Source organism: Suncus etruscus, chromosome 4 (assembly GCF_024139225.1).
Source record: "Suncus etruscus isolate mSunEtr1 chromosome 4, mSunEtr1.pri.cur, whole genome shotgun sequence".
Classification (NCBI taxonomy): Eukaryota; Metazoa; Chordata; class Mammalia; order Eulipotyphla; family Soricidae; genus Suncus; species Suncus etruscus.
Genome location: NC_064851.1, coordinates 5,990,510 through 6,009,696, shown reverse-complemented (window position 1 = coordinate 6,009,696; position 19,187 = coordinate 5,990,510). Strand labels below are relative to the sequence as shown.

The 19,187-nt window shown below is 55.7% G+C and overlaps 1 protein-coding gene across 1 annotated transcript in view; it reads left to right on the top strand.

Moving 5' to 3' along the window:
- The first annotated feature begins 706 nt into the window (after nt 1-706).
- Nucleotides 707-19,187, top strand: part of TMEM184B (transmembrane protein 184B) — a 28,222-nt gene continuing 9,741 nt past the window's right edge. The window contains exons 1-3 of the mRNA XM_049771642.1: nt 707-836; nt 16,604-16,852; nt 17,360-17,525. Coding sequence (XP_049627599.1) covers nt 16,658-16,852; nt 17,360-17,525 — 361 coding nt within the window. The 5' untranslated portion in view covers nt 707-836; nt 16,604-16,657. The remainder of the gene's footprint in view (nt 837-16,603; nt 16,853-17,359; nt 17,526-19,187) is intronic.

Below are 19,187 nucleotides of genomic sequence, written 5' to 3'. Positions count from 1 at the left end.
CTAAGTTTTGTGCATGGGAGTTTTGTAGGGTTCGTGGGGAGATGAGTCTGTCCTGGTGGCTTTCTATTTTTTTTTTAATTTTTAATTTTTAATTATGAGAACAAAGATGCAAAGAAAGAGGACAAGGTAAAGTTACAGTGGAAGGGCAATCACCCATAACATAATTCTCAGAAGAGGTCCCCTTGCTGGTGGCTTTCTATTTTTAAATCTCTAGGCCCCACCAGGGCATGCTCAGGGCTCTGCACTCAAAAAAACCCACTAGATAGCATGGAGGTAGGGCGTTGGCTTTGCATGCAGAAGGAATCCCGGCATCCCATAGGGTCCCCCGAGCCTGCCAGGAGCGATTTCTGAGCGTAGAGCCAGGAGGAACCCCTGAGTGCTGCCGGGTGTGACCCCAAAACCAAAAAAATAATGCAAAAGACCCATCCACTCCTGGGGATGCTCCAGTGGGGGACCCTAGGGGATGCTGAGGATGGAAGCGTGCAAAGCAAGGGTCCTCCCCACCTTGCTGCGACTCCTCCAGGGGCCCCCCTGGGCCTGCAGAGGCTGCCAGGGAGGGGGTCCCCACTTCCCTCCTCTCCCTCCTACCCCAGGCCCGGGGCGTTCGGGCCCTTTAAGGCCGGGCGGGTGATCTCAGCCGCGCGCGACCGCGGCCCTGCCCACCCGTGGCGCGCGCACTGCGCAGGCGCGCGCGGCCACACTCCCTGGGCCCGGGACGCGCCGGCGGCGGCGGCGGCGGTAGAGTTGGGGTCCCGGCGCCCCCCGCCCGCCGTGTGCTCGATCGACGCGATCCGCCCGCTTCGGCTCCACCCGCGCTGCAGCCATGGGCTCCTGAGGTACCCGCAGGCCGGCCTGGGGTCTGCGTGGGGTGCAGGGGGGACCCCCGGTGCAAGGGGCACCCTCCCAGGTGCAGGGAGACCCCCTCCAGGGGGGTGGCCCGGGTGATCGGGCAAGAGGAGACACTCCGGGGGACCTCGGAGGGCATCGGGAACAGCTGCGATTGCCCGTGGGTGTGCCCCGGTCCCCCTGATCGCCAGCGTGGCAGCCTGGGGTGAAACTGGACCCCCCTCCTAAGGACGGGCAGGCCACCCTGGTATGGGCCCAAGTGGGTTTGGTTTGGTTTGGGTGGTTTGGTGTGTTGGCAGGCGCTTGGAACAGCCCACTGGGGTGGGGGAAGGACAAGGAGCCTTGTGGGGGGCAGTGATGGGGGGCTGTGATGAGGCAGGGGACTGAGGGGTGGCCTGGCCCCTGGGCAAGGCTGGTGCGTCGCGTCGCTTTCTTGGGCAGCTGGCAGGAGGACCGATCCCTCCGTCGCCGATGGGCATCTGGGGTCCCAGAAGGGCACCCAGAGACTGGATTTTTTTTTTTTTTGGGTGTGTTCAGCCTGGCTGGGGCTTGCTCCTATCCTGCCCAGGCAAGGTGGAGGGGTAAGGGGGGCTGAGCCCTAAATTGACCCCAGGTCCTGGTCAGGCAGATCGTGGGCATCTGTGTCCAATTCTGCACCCCTTCTGGGCTTTGCCAGCCTGGCTTTGTGCCCGCAGACGCCCAGGGCTCTGAGGGAGACCAGGTGTTTGCACGCCTCGCCTCTCCTTGCCTCGCCTAGTACCTGCGCTGCCCAGGGAGGTGGAGGCCCTTTATTATTTATGTGCCTACCTGCCTACTGGGCCTCCTCTGCAGAGAAGCAGCAGCAATCTCTGCCCTGGAGGCCAGAGGTGTCCCTGGAGTTGCCCTCTCTTGCCCAGCTCCTCCGAGCTTGGGCGCGCCTGTGGGAGGCACCCCCAGCAAGCCTCCGCTGCTGCTGGGGGACCAAAGGGGGACATCTTGCCAGAGGCTGCTAAGCTGAGGTCTGCATATGTTAGAGGAGACGGGACCAGGGGGCAGCAGGTTCTGGGGGGTACCAATCGCTCAGATCTTGGGCATCACCAAAGCAGTCCAGAGGCCTGGAGCGGGGTCAGGAAACAAATCTGGGTAGGTGGAGGGGTCCATAGCCATGAAGCTAAAAATAGCAGAGCAGGGGGCAGGAGAGAATATGGGGTTAGGGCTGACTGTTGCTTGAGAGCTCCAGCATCTTTGAGGGTTCCCCCCAGTCCAGCCAGGAGTGACCCCTGAGCGCAAGAGCCCAGAGGAAGCCCTGAGCACTGTGTGGTGAGGCTCCGAAACCAAACCAACACGGAGATCCAAAGGCCCTGGGCTTGGTGATGGCGAAGCCTGTGGGAGGTTGTAGGGGTGAATGGGGAGGATTCTGTGCAGCACAGAGGTGACTCCGGGGACCCTCTCCCCATAGTGCTGAAAAGCATCCGGGAAGCATTTCCCCAACGGGTTGTTAGTAGCTGTGCAAGGGGGCCACCCTGTTTGCAAATAAGGCAAATAGAGGAAGGGCCTGATGGGCTGGACTTGAGCAGCTCTTACCTGGCACCAGGGTACCAGACCAAGGATAAGCAGGACCCAGGCCCTACCTTTTGGGGACATTTTGCTACGCAAGGGAGCCCAAGAATAGTGACCCTGTCCCCATGAGCCACGAGGAGCCAGTGTTGGGGGAGGAGGGGGCCGCCGTGACTCCCCCAGATCCGCCCACAGCAGCCCTGAGCATTCTTTGGATGCTGTCAGTCACTTCCACGTGGCGGTGGGTGACGCAGGGGGGCCCTTCCATCCCGAAGCTCTCCCAGAGGCTGGGAGGAAGGAGCCTAGGTAAGGAGCTCGTCCTAATTGGCTGGTGCTGGCCAAGTTCTGGGGCGCCCTCACCTGCCCTCCCCCCCCCCCCCCCCCCCCCCGCCTTTGAGGCTGTGGGCCTGTTTTCAGGCAGCCAAGCCCGGCTTGCACCCCGAGAGGATCAGAGCTATTTCCAGTCCCCGCTGTGCTCATTTCTCCCTGGAAATTCCCCCGAGTGACTATGGTGACAGCAAGGCTCTATGAAGCCTTTTCTTGTTTGGAAACCGAGAAACATTGAGTGCCCAGCTTGCTCAGTGTTGGGGAGTCGAAGGAGGGGTGGCGGGCTACCGTGGGAGCACTGTGGGAGATGCTCACTGCAGACCAAATGTGGGTGTAGTTGTGGTTGTGTTTTTGGAAAGATCGGGGTTGGTTCAGGGCATCAGGCACGGAGTCAGTCAGTCCAGGACAATGCCCGCTGGTGGCAGGGCCAGCTGCCCTGGTGGGTTTAAGAGCACAATAGAACAAGGGTGTGTTGATGAAACACTTCCTGTATGCCCAGAGTGACCAAAGCTGTGAAGGCGCCGGGAATAGGCACTTCCTGGGGTGGGGGTGGACCGAGGCAGCTTCATGCTCTTGGATCCCAGCAAGATGCTCCCAGCAAAGTGCTCCCAGCAAGGTGCTCATGGGTCTGCATGCTGGGCCTTGGACCCGGGCCCCACCTCCTGCCCAGCCTAGGCAGCAGACTTGCTGGAAGTCCCAGATGGGACCATGTGAGCCCCAAAATACAGCGTGAGGGTAGAGGGGACTCCAGGCAATGGGTGTGCTAGTTCCTGCCAGATCTACATCCGGCCACACTGGACCCCACATAAGACCTGACCTGGGACCACATAGTCTTCAGCGAATCCTGAAGGCTTCCAAGGGAGGTGACTCCTGAGAGAGGAGATGGTCATGTCCCCTCAGAGGGAGACCCCTACCTGTTGCTCTCTCAGGGCCCAGCTTCCTCTTGTGACCCAATTTTTTATTTTTTGGTTTTTGGGCCATAACTGGCGGCACTCAGAGATTACTCCTGGCTCTGCACTCAGAAATCACTCCTGGTAGGCTTGGGGGGCTGTATGGATGCCAGGAATCTAATCTGGGTTCGTCCCAGGTCGGCCATGTTTTAAGGCAAACACCTTACCGCTGTGTTCTCTCCGGCCCCTGTGACCCTGTTCCAGGCCAGTGTGTTCATTAGAGGAGGCGCCTACGGGGGTGCCAGGGCTGTCATGTCAGGTGGGTGGGAGTGGGGGGAGACCAGTGAGTGCCTTGGGAGGGGGGCATGGGAGTCTGGCTAGATGTCCTTGGTGACACCTGAGGTGGTGGCCCTGGGGGACAGGAAGGGCTGCTGTGGCTGGACAAGGAAGGCCTTCTTGAGTACAGAGCCCATTTCTCTAAAGACGGGGGGGAAATGCGGCCACAATGATAGCACAGAGGGAAGGGCACTTGCCTTGCACGCAGTCAACCGGGATTCGATCTCTAGCATCCCATGTGGCCCCTGAGCACCATCAGGAGTGCTCCCTGAATGCAGAACCAGGAGGAACCTCTGAGCATTGCTGGGTGTGGCCCCCCCAAATCCAATCCTCCTAAAATAAAGATTGGGGGGAAATGAGGCCATTTCCTTTGTCTGCAAAATGGGAGAAAGAATAAATAGCTCCGGTCTGCAAACTCTGCTCTCAGCCTGCCACCTTCCTTCAGGAAGGAGGTTTGCTGGCCTAGGGGGTGGGTGGTTGCCTGGAGAGGGGGCCCAGTTGGGGACCAGCTGGTAGCAGGTCAGGCGAGTCCCAGTGTTGGCTTTGAGGCTGCTGCCCTGTGTCCCCAGGGAGGCTAGGACAGCAGGCTTAAAGCAAAGGGTGGAGCTTGTGGGCCTGGGGCCACCACTGTGTATCCCCAGAGCAAGTGTTGCCCCATCTCAGTGGGGTTGAGGTGCTCTCCAGTGGCCCCTGGCTTTCTCCTGAGGGATCAGAGAGAAACAGAAACAGAAAGAGGGACCGACCGGAGCAATTGCACAGTGGTAGGTAGGGCATTTGCCTTACACACAGCTGACCCAGAACCAACCCAGGTTCAATCCTTGGTGCCCCAGATGGTCTCTCAAGCCTCCCAGGAGCAATTTCCGAGCACAGAGCCAGGAGTAACCCCTGAGCATCACTATGTGTGGCCCAAACCATCTTCTCCTCAAAAAGAAACAGAAAGAGAGAGAGAAAAAAAAATCTGGTCTCTTTACTGAGCTGCTCCCCTGGACATCTTTCACAGGAAGTTCCCCCCCCCCAATGGTACCCAAGGCTCTCAGCCCCCCACTTTGGGGAGCACTGTTCTGGGGCACACGCCTGGTTTCCCAGTTTGTGGTGGTGCATGAGACTTGCTGTCTGTTAATTTAGGGGAATTCGAAGCAGGACTTGGAGAAGCAAGGGCTGGGACTATGGGGGAACCTGCTAGTAGATTGGATTGCAGAGTAGGGGGCTTCTGTATCCCTTAGCTCCCAGCCGTATCCACAGGAGACTTTCTGCCCACCCTGTGCTATGCCTCAGACGCTAGGTGATAGCAGGAGAGTGTTGCATGAGCCCGCTCAGGTCAGCCAGCTACAGTGGCTGGGGCTTCCTCTGGGCCATGTTGAGGGATCTTACGCCCCTGTGTTTGGAGAAAGTGGGGGTGTTGGGGTTTATTACCTTTGGGGCTCTGGTGGGTGTATAGACAGCTTTGTCCAGCTTTGGGATGAACGGTTGCAGGTTACTGGGGGAGGCAGCCCGGCCCTGTGGGGTGCAGGAAACCCCCCTCTCACCTCCTTTCCCTGCTCGTAGAGTGGGCACCAAAGGGGAAGTTTTCACTCAGGAGCCCTTTGTGCCTGACCTGTGTCTATTCAGCACCCCTCATGTGCATTCATTTATTTGGGGGAAGGGGCATACCCCATGATGCATGGGTCTTACTCCTGGCTCTGTACTCAGAAATGGGGACTGTATGGGATGCCGGAAATCAAACCCACTTTCATCCTGGGTCAGCTACCTGCAAGGCAAACACCCTACTGCTGTGCTATCACTCCGGCCCCTCATTTATGTATTTTAGATCTGCCCTAACCCCACATAATCTTGCAAAGCCTATGCAGCTCAGTGGATATGCAATGGAAAGTTGGCTGGGAAAAGCCACAGGTTTCCCGGGAGTGAGAAAATGAAATACAGAGCTTAGGGCACAGGGCAGAGGCGGGAGAAAGGAGTTCACACCAATCCCTCCCTCAGACTCCCAGCTCCAGGCAGGACTACTCAGGTTCTGGATGCTGTATTAGCATTTACCACGGGGTGGCGGCTCCCAGGAAGAACAGGCCTTAAATCCTTCAGCTGGACAGCAAGGTGGTGTGAGTAGAGGTGTGAGTCTCTTGGGGCCACCTGCATGTCTCCCTTTCTTCCTGCCTTTGGGCCCAAGGGGCTCCTCGAGGCTTGGAGCCCCTGTGAGGAGGGTCTGGCTTGGTGGGACAGAGGGCTGCAGAGACCCCAGGCTCCATGGTCCTGTCCCTGCAGCATGGGCAGTGTGTGTGTGTGTGTGTGTGTGTGTGTGTGTGTGTGTGTGTGTGTGTGTGTGTGTGTAACAAGTGAATCTGCGGGCTGGGCGATGGCGCTCGAGGTAAGGTGCCTGCCTTACCTGCGCTAGCCTAGGAGACGGACCGAGGTTCGATCCCCCGGCGTCCCATATGGTCCCCCAAGCCAGGAGCGACTTCTGAGCGCATAGCCAGGAGTAACCCCTGAGCGTCACCGGGTGTGGCCCAAAAACCAAAAAAAAAAAAAACAAGTGAATCTGCCCAGCAGCTCCCCAACAAACAAAGGGATTTTCAGATCTGCCTTGCCAGCCTTGGGGTGAGGCTGAGTTTGGGGCTTTTTACCTGTACTGCTGCCCCTGTGGACTCTGTAGCCAGGGAGGAGATGACCCAGAGCCCCGTGCCTCCTCGCTGCCATCCCTGGGAACTCCCGGGGTAAGTAATCAGGCCTCGGGCGGGCCATGTGTGCCATCTCCAGAGCCAGCACTCATGTTGCCCGTTGGCTCCCCTTGCCAGGACGCCTGCCAACACCCTCTGGGCAGCTTCCTTCCCTTTTTCTTTCCTTTGTTTTTGTTTGGGCCACACCCAGCAGTGCCCAGAGGTTACTCCTGGCTCTGCACTCAGGAGTCACTCCTGGTGGTATTCAGGGGACCCTGTGGGATGCCAGGGATCGAACCTGGGTCAGCCCCATGCAAGGCAATCGCCATCCCCTCTGTGCTATCTCTCCTGCCCCAGGTAGCTTTCTTGACTTCTTCTTTCAACCCTGAACCTGGAGATTGTGCTGTTGATTTGGGGCAGTGCTCCCCAGCAGGGCTTATAGGGCTCTAGAACCTCACTGGAAATTCAGGCCTGTTATCCAAGGCTGTGGGGGTGCTGAGAGGTCTCCAGACACTGCCTGGAAACAAGCCGGTGCTGAGAGTTGAATCTGGAAAAGGGTGAATCTGCCCAAAACCTTGCACCGAGAAGCAGCCCAGCTCTTCATCTCCGGCCCTGTGCTCGATTTCTCTGTGTCCCCACAGCCCTTGATACCTCTGAGGCCACAGAGACCCTTTGTCCCCCAAGGAAGCCTCACAGAGGAAAGTGTGGGTAAAAGCTGAGGCTTGGGATGATCTAAGCAGTTGCCCTTTATTTTTTTTATTTTTTTTATTTTTATTTATGCTCTGGGGTTACTCCTGGCTCTGCACTCTGGAATCACTCCTGGCAGTGCTTGGGGGATCCTGTGGGATGCTGGGGATCAAATTTGGGTTGCCCCCATGCAAGGCAAATGCCCTCCCTGCTGTGCTATTTCTCCGGCCCCAAGGATGCCCTAGTCCATCCTGGATCTGAGCTGTTGTCATGGGATGTGGTGGGCTGTGCCGTCATGGGGGTCCTGTGGGGAGGTGCTGGGGGGATGACTCCATGTTGCTTCTTTCTCCTTGGGGTGACCAGGATGTGTTGGGGGCCTGTCCCCACCCCCTTCCCCAGACCAGCCAAGGTGAATGATTCCTTCCCCCATTTTTCTTCCCCGGAGCCCAATTACCCGCTGCCATGGGAACTTTACACACAGTCCACCTTGCATCCGCCTTGGGGACGGAGCCGCGTTGGTCGCAGCTGCCCTATGATAGACTGGGTGCACCTGGCCCCCCTTGGGGAGAAAAGATGAGCTGTGGGAGCTGAACAGGGTGCCAGAGTCTCTCCAGCTGCTTGTCCATCTGCAGGACACCAGAGCCAAGAGCCCCTTGTGCTGTTCTGGGCCCGGCGGCCTTGTTACCACCTTTCTGCTGCTTTTCTTTTTTTTTTTGGTTTTTGGGTCACACCTGGCAGAGCTGAGGGTTTACTCCTGGCTCTGGGTTCAGAAATTGCTCCTGACAGGTTCAGGGGACCATATGGGATTCCAGAGATGAACCTGGGTCAGCCATGTGTAAGGCAAACACCCTCCCTGCTGTGCTATCGCTCTGGCCCTGGCTGCTGCTTTTCTGACAGTGTTAAGGTCACTGCTAATGCCCCATGCAGGGGTTTGCTCCTGGTAGTACCCAGGAGACCCTAGGAGGAATGCTGGGGATGGAGAAACCATATCACCCTAGTGCCAAGCAGTTGCCCTACCTGCTGTACTGTTGCTTTGTCCCATCTGTTGTTTCCTTTTTTTTTGGAAATTTGGTCACACCCAGTGATGCTCAGGGGTTACTCCTGGCTCTGCACTCAGAAATTGGTCTTGGGGGCCAGAGAGATAGCATGGAGGTACTGTGTTTGCCTTGCATGCAGGACTGTGGTTCGAACCCAGGCATCCCATGGTCCCCCGAGCCTGCCTGGAGCGATTTCTAAGCATAGAGCCAGGAGTAACCCCTGAGCACTGCCGGGTATGACCCCCTTCACCCCCTCCCCCCCCCCCAAAAAAAAAAAAAACAGAAGTTGCTCCTGGCAGGCTCAAGGGACCAAATGGGATGCCGGGACCGAACCACCATCTGTCCTGGATTGGCTTCATGCAAGGCAAATGCCCTACTGCTGTGCTATCTCTCCAACCCTTCTCCTGTGTTAAGTTTTCCCCAGGAGCCCTGTTGGCCAGAGCCTTTGGAATTGTTAGCTGCCTGTGTGTGTGCCCATGTTTGTTTATTTATTTATTTATTTATTTTGGTTTTTGGGCCACACCCATTGGTGCTCAGGGGTTACTCCTGGCTGTCTGCTCAGAAATAGCTCCTGGCAGGCACGGGGGACCATATGGGACACCGGGATTCGAACCAACCACCTTTGGTCCTGGATCGGCTGCTTGCAAGGCAAACACCGCTGTGCTATCTCTCCAGGCCCATATTTATTTATTTTTATTAAGTTTTGCTTTTGTTTTGGGGCCACATCCAGTGACACTCAGAAGTTACTCCTGGCTCTGCTCTTAGAAATCACTCTTGGTGCTCAGGGGACCATATGGGATGCTGGGAATCAAACCTGGGTCATCCATGTGTAAGGCAAAAGCCCTCCCCCCTGTGTTATCACTGTAGCCCTGATTTTTGACATTTTTAATGATCCACCTAGCAGTCCCCACGGTTGCTCCAGGAGGTGCAGAGGGGGCCACAGAACTACCCCAGGAGGTGTTGGGGGCCACTCTGGAGTGTGAAGGGTCAAATTCAGTACCACGCATGTGGGGCATGTATTCGGCTCCCTGAACCTTCCCTCCAGCCCCCCATGTTCTTCATCTGGAGTATCTCAAACATGGTTTGATCCGGCCACTGTGCCAGGCCATCTCCTGGGATCTCCCGCCAGCCTCTCGCCCTCCCCCACCTCGCTTTGCCAGTGGAAGCAGATGGAAGGTTCTCTGGGCTGGTACTATGTGGAGGGGCTCAACCTCTCACTGCAGGGGGCCTTTGGGCTGAGTCCATGCAGCCCTTTGCTGGAGTCACAGCTCTGTCAGGGATTCTCTTGTTCTTTAGCTGTTGAGACATGCCCCCCCTCCTGACTCATGCCAAGGGCTGTGCCCAGGGTGGTCTCTCCGCAGGAGTAGCATCCACTGTTCAGGATGAAGGGGGCAGAGGGGGGCTTCCTGAGCAGCTTCAGGGCCTGGTGGGGGCGTTTCACACTCTGGCCTGTGAAAGGCAAGTGTTCTGGGGCCTGCAAGGACAGCTGCGCGGCCGCATTGGCCCATCTGTTCTCAGTTTGGGAGACCAGCCCCCTCCAGCTCTGCCCAGTGGGGTGTTGTATGTGTTTTTGAGGCCTCAGTGATGGGGGCTGGAGCTATGATGCGGATTTGCATCCTGCCTCTTTTCCTTTGGGCTCAAGTCAGGGAAGGAGGGAGCCAGATCCACCAGCATGGGATGGGTGGGTGGGGGGGTTGTCTTTGAGCTTGAGGTTTCCTGGGAACTCGGCCCCCAAGAGAAGAGGGACTATGGTTTTGTTGATGTGGGGAGGCAGCGGGAGGAGAGCTGGGTTCACTCCTCCTGGGGGCTGGTACTCACCCTAGGCTGTGGCCAAGACCCTAATCCCCTGGGCCTTTCATACCTGGGTCAGGCCCTGCAGTTTGGGGGTTCTGGGCCAACACCCCAGGTGCCTCCCAGGCGCCTCAGCTCTGGATGTTCTTGAATATTTTCTGCCAAGCAGAGAGTACTACAGGTGTGTGGCTTGGATTCAAGGGTGCCTCAGGTTTCAGTATAAAAGGGGTTTAGACCTGCAGTGGGGTCTTTGATACGAAGTCTGAGCATGAATATGCAAGTTCAGGGGGCTTCTGCAGAGACCCCCAGTTTCTGGTGAAGCAGGGCTCAGATTTAGTGGAAGACCAAGGTCCAGGCAGGAGAGGCCTAAGGATGGGAGGGCAGGGCCTAAGGTTGGTTATATGGGACCTAGTCCTTGAGGTTCCTGCCTGCCTCCATCCTCTGCCCCCCTGCCCTCCCCACACCACCCCTCTCGAATCTTTGCTCTATGGTGGAAGTCGTGGATGGGACACAGTGACAGCTGCTGCCAGGTATTCAGTCATGTGGCGCCCCTTCTCTGTGTGTTGGACCGTGGGGTGGGGACAGCTGTGAGATGCCCTTTCAGTACCCCAGGCTGGAGCTGCCTGGCTGGCATGGATGGGGCACCACAGGCAGTTCTCAGGCCAGGGGCCAGGGTGGCGGCAGGTGTGTGGGCACAGGGGACCCCCTCCCACTGGCAGGGGATGCCCAGTAGTCTGTGTGGGGACTTGGTTGCTCAGGGCTCAGGCACTTGCTCGGGGTTGCAGTTTGAGGGGTGGGACTCAGCCCTTCTTTTCCTGCCACTGGAATCCAGAATGTTCCCAGTCCCCACGGGCCTTCTCAAGTCTGCGGTGAACTAATTTTATGGCAGAAATATGACCTGAATTGAAGGGAAGCTAATTATGATCTTTAAAAATATCCCACTGAGGGGCCAGAGGGACTGTATAGGGGAGTTAAGGCAATGGCTTTGCATGCAGCCCACAGGAGTTCAATTATGTACCCTCGGCACCACTAGGAGTAATCCCTGAGCACAGAGCCAGGAATGATTTCCAAGGGGGCTGGAGCAGTGGCTCAAGCTGTAAGGCATCTGCCTTGCGTATGCTAGCCTAGGGCCGACCTCGATTAGATCCTCCGGCATCCCATATGGTCCCCCCAAGCCAGGAGTGATTTCTGAGTGCATAGCCAGGAATGACTCCTGAGGGTCAACGGGTGTGGCCCAAAAAAAACAAAGAAAAGAAATAATTTCTGAGCACCACCAGGAGTGATCCCCAAGCACAGCTGGTTGTGGCCCCTGAACAACAAAAATGTCCCTAAGGCCACTGACCATATACTTCTTTCTCTGGCAGTAAGTACAAGATGCTGCCTAGATACAGGGGTGCTATCCCACCCCTGAACACTGTTATCCTGCCTCAAACCTGCCACCCTCTCAGCGACTCACCATCAGCAGGGGAACACGGGAGGTGGGCAGTGAGGGGCAGGCTGGATCCCCCGGGAGGGAGGGATGAAGATAGAGCAGAGAGCACAGCAGAGTGCAGAAGAGGGGAGCATTTGGCTCCTCCCAGGGCCTACAGCCCCCCATGTCCAGCTTCCTCATGCATCCCCACCAGGAAAATCACAGACCCCCATCATAGGTGGATGCTGATGTCCTTATATTCAGCTCTCGCACAGTCAGAGTGTTACGATTGTGACTTTTTTTTTGGGGGGGGTTACATCTGTTTGACGTTCAGAGGTTACTCCCGGCTGTATGCTCAGAAACCGCACCTGGCTTGGGGTACCATATGGGATGCCGGGGTATCGAACCACAGTCTGTCCTAGTCTTGCGCTCTCAAGGCAGATGCCTTACCTCTAGCGCCACCACTCGGGCCCCACGATTATGACTTTATGGCAGAGCCTGTGCCCAGAATAGAAACCAGGCCTTGAGCGCTGCAGACGTGACTCTTCCATGTTTTGGAAAGTTTTCTCCGCACTTCGAGAACTTTCTGCTCGTTTGGGGAAATGTTTTTGGAGCAAAGGCAAATGGGGGGGCTGCACTGGGGGCAGTTGGTTTAGAGCCTCGGGCCAAGGGCTGTCCCTGGACCCAGCCTGCCCACCCCGGCTGCTTTCAAAACTCCATTTCCCATCCCAGTCGCCACCCCCCAGCACTCAGAGGAGCTGTTGGAATGTGACTAGTACATTTCCATCGGCCCTGCCCGACTAGATGTTTCTGAGAGCTCCATCAAGGGATCAAGGGGCTTGCTTACTCAGGGAATTTTAGTTTTAGTTTTAGTTTTAGGGGGCCACACCCAGTCGTGCTCAGGGCTTACTCCTGGCTCAGGAATCACTCCTGGTGGGACTTGGGGGACCCTATGTGGTGCTGGGGTTTGAATCCAGGTTGGCGATTATCCATCAACTATCGTCCTGTCTTTCTGGTCCTGTCTGTCATCTGTCTGTCTCTGCCACATTTGATGCTGCCGGGGTGGGAAGGGGGATGTTTCTTCCTGGGGTGCTGGGATGGAGTACCATATGGTGCAGGTGTGAACCCCCTACCCTCCCACCTGCAAAGCATGTCTCCAGTTTTCTCAGATCTCCCCAGTCCAGGATTTTTTAATTCCTTTGGTTTTGTTTTGGGGCCATGTCCATTGATGTTCAGGGGTTACTCCTGGCTCTGCACTTAGGAATCATTCTTAGCAAGCCCAGGGGACCATGTGGGATGCTGGGATCAAACCTGGGTCTGCCATGTGCAAGACAAACACCCTATTCACTGTAACTATCGCTCTGGACCCTCTTTTTAGACTTTTAACATGTGACCACCCAAACTCAGCTGTTTTGGGAGGGGCTTTTGTTTTGTTTTGTTGGCTATACAGGGCAGTATTTAAGGAATACTCCTGGCTCTAGGCCAGTGATGGCAAATCTTTGGCACGTAAAGGCTTTTCAGCTGGCACATGGAAAAGTTCGCAATTAATAAATTTATAAATTTCTTTTTTTTTAGTCACACCCAGCAGTGCTCAGGGTTTACTCCTGGCTTTACGCTCAGAAATCGCTCCTGGCAGGCTCGGGGGACCATATGGGATGCTGGGATTCGAACCACCGAACTTCTGCATGCAAGGCAAACGCCATACTTCCATGCTATCTCTCTAGCCCCTAAATTTATAATGTTTATAAAGAGGTTTTAGATACTAAAATCTTGCTATTAAGGTTTAATTGATGTGCTGGCACTTTGAGGAAATTCTTTGGTTTTGTGCGGCAGTTTGGGCACTCGGGCTCAAAAAGGTTAGCCATCACTGCTTTCTAAGCTCAGGGGTGCCAGGGATCAAACTCAGACTGGCGGCAAACAAAGCCAGCACCCTCCTTGCTGCCCCATCTCTGACTTCTGAGGGCTGTTTTTTACCAGATCCGGTAACTTGTGCACCAGACAGTTGTGGTCACTGTTTATCTTGTTTTAAAACCGGTAACAAAATTCTCTGCCAGAGACTTTCACTTGTGGAGTAGTTTGATGTTTCTTCTTGTCATTCACTGAAACACTACACAATATTTTGCAATCTTGTTGCCTTCTATCTGGCTTCCTCTTTTTAGTTTTGGTTTGCTTTGGTTTGGGCTTGGGGCCACACCCCATGGTTTTCAAGGCTTATTCCTGGCTCTGCTTTTAAGGATCACTTCTGGCATAATTGGAAAAAAAAAATTGAGGGGGGGGGTGTCACACCCGGTGGCGCTCAGGGGTTACTCCTGGATCTGCACTCAGAAATCACTCCTAGCAGGCTCAGGAAACCAGATGGGATGCAGAGAATCAAACCTGGGTCTGTCCTGGGTTGGCCACGTGCGAGGCAAATGCCCTACGGCTGTGCTGTCACTCCGGCCCACTTCTGGCATAATTGGGAGACCATATGGGATGTGGGGGATCGAACCCAAACTGGCTGCATGAAAACAAGCAAGCAGTTCTGTCTGCTGTTCTATCTCATCACCCCCTCCTCCTCTTTATAAAAGGTAAAAATTCCCATGCATGGGGGAAATGGTAAAGCATATTCAATTCCTGGTAGTGCATGGTCTCCCCAAAAGTAAAATCTAAGACATTGGGTTATTTTTTCACTCTGCAGTCTGCATTGTCGCTCAGTCAGGACGTCAGTGGTGTGGTTGGTTGATTGGTTTTGGGGCCATGCCCAGCGATGATTAGGGGTTTATACTTAGGGATCCCTCCAGTAGATTTGGAGGACGATAGGGGTACCAGAGATTGAACCCGGGTTAGCCTCGTATGAGGGAAATGCCCTCCACTCTAGTCCTTTACTTAGGACTTTTGAAAGTTTGGGGGCTGGGGATGTGGTTCTGGGTTTGAGCCTCAGCAGTACCCGGAAACAAACCTGGGGCAGTTTGTCATGACGAAACTCTAGGTCTGAGGGAACTGAAGCCCAGAAGACTGCCCCAACCTTTTTAGGCAGTGGTGGCATCCTTTTGTTGTTCTTCCGGGCCACATTCTTGTACCTCTGCAGAACAAAAAAACTGAACAGGAAGGAGCAGGTAAAGTGTAGCCTCAGATAAAGACTCTGTGTGTGTGTGTGTGTGTGTGTGTGTGTGTGTGTGTGTGTGTGTGTGTGTGTGTGTGTGGTGGTTGTTATTATCTCACCTGTGTGACTGTGTGTGTGTATGTATGTGTGTGTGGTTGTTATTAACTCACCTGTGCGCTGCCCAGGAATGCCCTCCCTCTCCTCCATCCCTTATCTGCACAAGTCACCTTTGTCCCGTTTGGTCTGTTCAAGTCCCAGCCTTGATATCTGAGAAGTTTCTAGAAGTAGCAACATACACCAGGTAACCCTGGGCCATTCTGGTTTGTTTGTTTGCTGAGGTGTTCTTGTGTTTTCCTGGCTTGGCTCTGGCTCTTGGGCCACACCTAGACATGCTCAGGAGCTCCTCCTCCCTGTACAGTGCTCCTTGATCTGGAGGTACTGGGACTCAAACCCAGGGTCTCATGCCTTGAGGACACATAGAGCCACGTCCCCAGTCCTGATTGTTCGCAGGGAACAGAGCCCTCTGTTCGTCCATCGCTTCTTTCTCTCTGGTCTGGACTGACCAAAGTTAACCTTTCACTTGCTGAAGGGCTTTGGGACTTCGGGCAGCACACAGGAGTGGTGAGTTTCTTTTTGTTGTGGTGGTTTGTTTGTTTTGGAAGCCACACCAGATGGTGCTCAAGATTTACTCCTGCTTCTGTGCTTGGGGCTGACTCTGAACTTCGTGTTTAGACTGACTCCTGACTTTGTGCTCCATCTAACTCCTGCCTCTGTGCTCAATAAAAACTCCTGATTCTGTGCAGAAAATGACTCCTGATTCTCTGATCGGGGGCTTCTGGGCAGTGTTTTGGGGATCCTGTGCAGTGCCAGGGATCGAACCCAGGTTGGCTACTGTACTGTCACTTCTGCCCATACCAGACCTCCCTGGAGGTACTTCCCGCCCTGACTTCAGGCTGGCACCTTGCCTGGGACTCTCCTGCTGTCACCCCACAGACACCCTGTTCCCGTGGGGCCAGTGACACGGGTTCAGCTCAAGCCTGGCCTTGGAGATCTGATCTGTCCATGGGAAGGCAGCAAAGCTGTGGGGTTCTCCGGGGAGTGGGGAGTGGTCACTGGGCAAAAAAAACACTCTCTCCGGGCTTAGGCTGGGCATGGGGCCACCTGAGTGAGCCGTTGGGAGGCCATATAGAATAGTCTTCACACTTGGCTGACCTGGGGAGTAGGGTGGGCTGGTTTTTTTTTTTTTTTTTTTTGGGGGGGGGGTACCAGCAAACTCCCTGTTTCTCTTAGGCCTGTGGACCAGGGGATCCTGGCAGACAAGAGCCCCTTCGGGTAGTGGGTGGTATCCATCCTGCAGTGAAAGGCTCGAACCCCCTCTCCCTTACCTCCTCTCTCCCCACAAACCCTGTGGGATGTCCCTGCATCTTGGCCAGGCTGAGAATCTGAGCTGAGGCTTAGGGGAGAGAATTGGAGGTGGCCTTGAGTTTGAGTTGAGAAGTCGGATTTGGGGTTTAGGTCTTGGGTCTGCAGTAATGCTTGGGGACATGGGCAGGCTGTAAAGGGTGGGTTTTTGGCCATTGGCCAGTTAGGGACATTCTCTATTTAGATGTCATTTGTCATGGGGGGGACTTAGGGCTCTGGAGTCCTTGCAGCAGGAAGCTCGGGCCAGCAGGGACTGACCAGCTGCCCACAGAAGTGGCCGCCTCAGCTACTCCAGGTGCTGAGGGAAATATGGAAAAGATCAGATCAGCGCTGGTAGAAGGACAGTTAACTGGACTAAAGCCTGAGGAAAGTTCTAGGCCCTGGAAGCTGATGTGATGCCCACCGAGAACATGCTGGGGCAAGAACAGGTGCCTGTCCCCTTGGTGTGGGGTAGTTGGGTGGCTGGGGCCAGAGAGAGGATGCACTTGAGATTGGGCACCTTGGGCAGGCACCCCCCCAGGGGCAGCCTGGACTACCCACCTCAACAGCTGCAGAGGTGCTCACGCTGCCTTCTCCTTATGTCCCCTTAGGTCTCTCACACTCGCTCCAGAATTTCTCTTGGGGAGTGTCCTACCACCCGCACCATGACGGTGAGTGGGGCCGCGCTGGCCCCGGACCCAGCGGCATCCCCCACCATGGCGGCTGCCTCGCCCAGTGTCTCGGCCGTCCCCGAGGGCAGCCCCACGGCCATGGAGCAGCCCGTGTTCCTGATGACCACCGCGGCTCAGGCCATCTCGGGAGTGTTCGTCTGGACAGCCCTGCTCCTCACCTGCCACCAGGTACCCCCAAAGGTTCCAGGCTGATGCACAGAAACCCTACATCTCAGGGGCTCCCCCAGTAGAAGTTGAATTTCTGCTCCCCTCTGTCTCAGCTTCACACAGAGTGGTCTCCCCTGGCCTTTGCAGGGTCCTGAATATTGGGGTTGAGCCGACTGGGGACAGGGCATGGGGGCAGCATCCCGGACTTTTCCCATCTCTATCTTGGTCATTCTGCTCCCGTCTGAGGCTGTGGAAAACCTGGTGGGGTTCGGGGGCATGAAGAGGGCCAAGGCCCCTTTGCAGATGAGAAGCCAGAGAGAGGCCTGTGGGAGCAGAGGTGGGTGGGTGGGTGGGTAACCAGTGGCGTTCTTTCTAAGCCATTCCTCCACAGAGTAGCTGAGACTCCGGGCCTAGGGGTCCCAGCTCTCAGGGCTAGCTGGGGGTCCTGGGTGGTTCCCTTTCCCTCTCCCCGAGATGTAAAGGTGGGGATGAGCATCTCAGGCTGACCTTCCTCCATTCCTGACCCAGATCTACATGCACCTGCGCTGCTACAGCTGCCCCAACGAGCAGCGTTACATCGTCCGCATCCTCTTCATCGTGCCCATCTACGCCTTCGACTCCTGGCTCAGCCTCCTCTTCTTCACCAACGACCAGTACTACGTGTACTTTGGCACCGTGCGCGACTGCTACGAGGGTGAGGATGAGGCTGGCCCTGCGGGATGGGGCCTGGCGTGTGGGCGGGGCTGTGGGTTGAGACAATGTGGGGGTTTGTGGGGTGGGATCCAGAGTGTGAGGTGTGTGGCCGTGGGGCAGATGTGATGCAGGAGAATGCTGGACAAAATGTGGGATGGAGCTTGGTTTTGGGCAAGACGTTAGGGGCAGGGCATGACCTTTCCTCCCAAAATACCTCCACAAAATATACACACACACAGAGCCATGGGTCTTGAGCCATACATATATAGCACAGTGATAGGGCATAGGGCTTTTGCCTGCTTGCAGCCCACTCCTGGTAATTCCTGAGCACAGAGCCAGGAGTAACCCCCAAGCACCGCCAGGTGTGGCCCCCAAACAAATAAACAAACAAGCAAATTAAAAGAATAAAATGTAGTTTTCGTTGCCATACAGGCTGAAGCCCTATAGATTCAATTTTTTTTTCTTTTTTTTGTCATTTTTTGTTCTGGGGGGGCGACACCCAGCGGCGCTCAGTGGTTACTCCTGACTCTGCGCTCAGAAATCGTTCCTGGCTCAAAAAACCATATGGGAGGGGGCCGGGCGGTGGCGCTGGAGGTAAGGTGCCTGCCTTGCCTGCGCTAGCCTAGGACGGACCTCGGTTCGATCCCCCGGCGTCCCATATGGTCCCCCAAGAAGCCAGGAGCAACTTCTGAGCACATAGCCAGGAGTAACCCCTGAGCGTTACAGGGTGTGGCCCAAAAACCAAAAAAAAAAAAAAAAAAAAAAAACATATGGGAGGCCAAGGATTGAATCTGCATCTGTCCTGGGTCAGCCGCATGCAAGGCAAACGCCCTACCTCAGTGCTACCACGCCGGCCCTCCTCAGGTGTGATTTCTAGCATCACACAATCAGTTGCAGAATCACAAAAGTTACTCCTCAAGCTCAGTGGCTCCACCCTACCCTCTTTCCAGATCCGGGAGACCAGGACCCTGGCTCAGGGCTGCATAGAATTTGGGGTGTAGTGTGTGCTCATCCCTCAAGCACCTAGAGTCTCCCCCTTTTTTATTCTGCTTTGACCTTGTGCTTCCCTGGAGACTCTGCGGCACAGGAAATGCCTTTGGACTCGGTAAGGAAATGCAGGCGCCTGGTGGGGACCTGCTGTCCTCCGTCACAGCCACGCTGCCTTTCCTGGAGCCCAGACAGCTCCTGACCGTGGCCAGCCCTGTTCCAGCATCCACTGGCGCCCGCCGCCCTGCTCTGCAGCAGGTTCCCCCTTCCTTGGGAGCATTGGCTACAGGAGAGAGAGGCACAGGGGAGCCCGGGGTCGACTCCTGTTTGTGTTTTATTTTTCCCTTTAGTTTTGGGGCCATACCCGCAGTGCTCATCTCCTGGCTCTGTGCTCAGGGCCTCACTCTTGGGGGTCCTTGGGGTGTTATGTACTGTGTGCCTGACCAGAGCCTTGACTGCTGTCCTGTCTCCCTGCCCCGCTTTGTGATTTCGTTTTGTTTGTTTCTGGGCTATATACCCAGTAGTGCTCAGGGCTTACTCCTGGGTCTGCACTCAGGAATCCCTTCTGGCAGGCTTGGGGGACCCTCTGGGATGCGAGGATTGCAGCTGCGTGCAAGGCAAATGCCCTCCCCATTGTACTATCACTCTGACCCCCATTTTGTGATTTTTATTTATT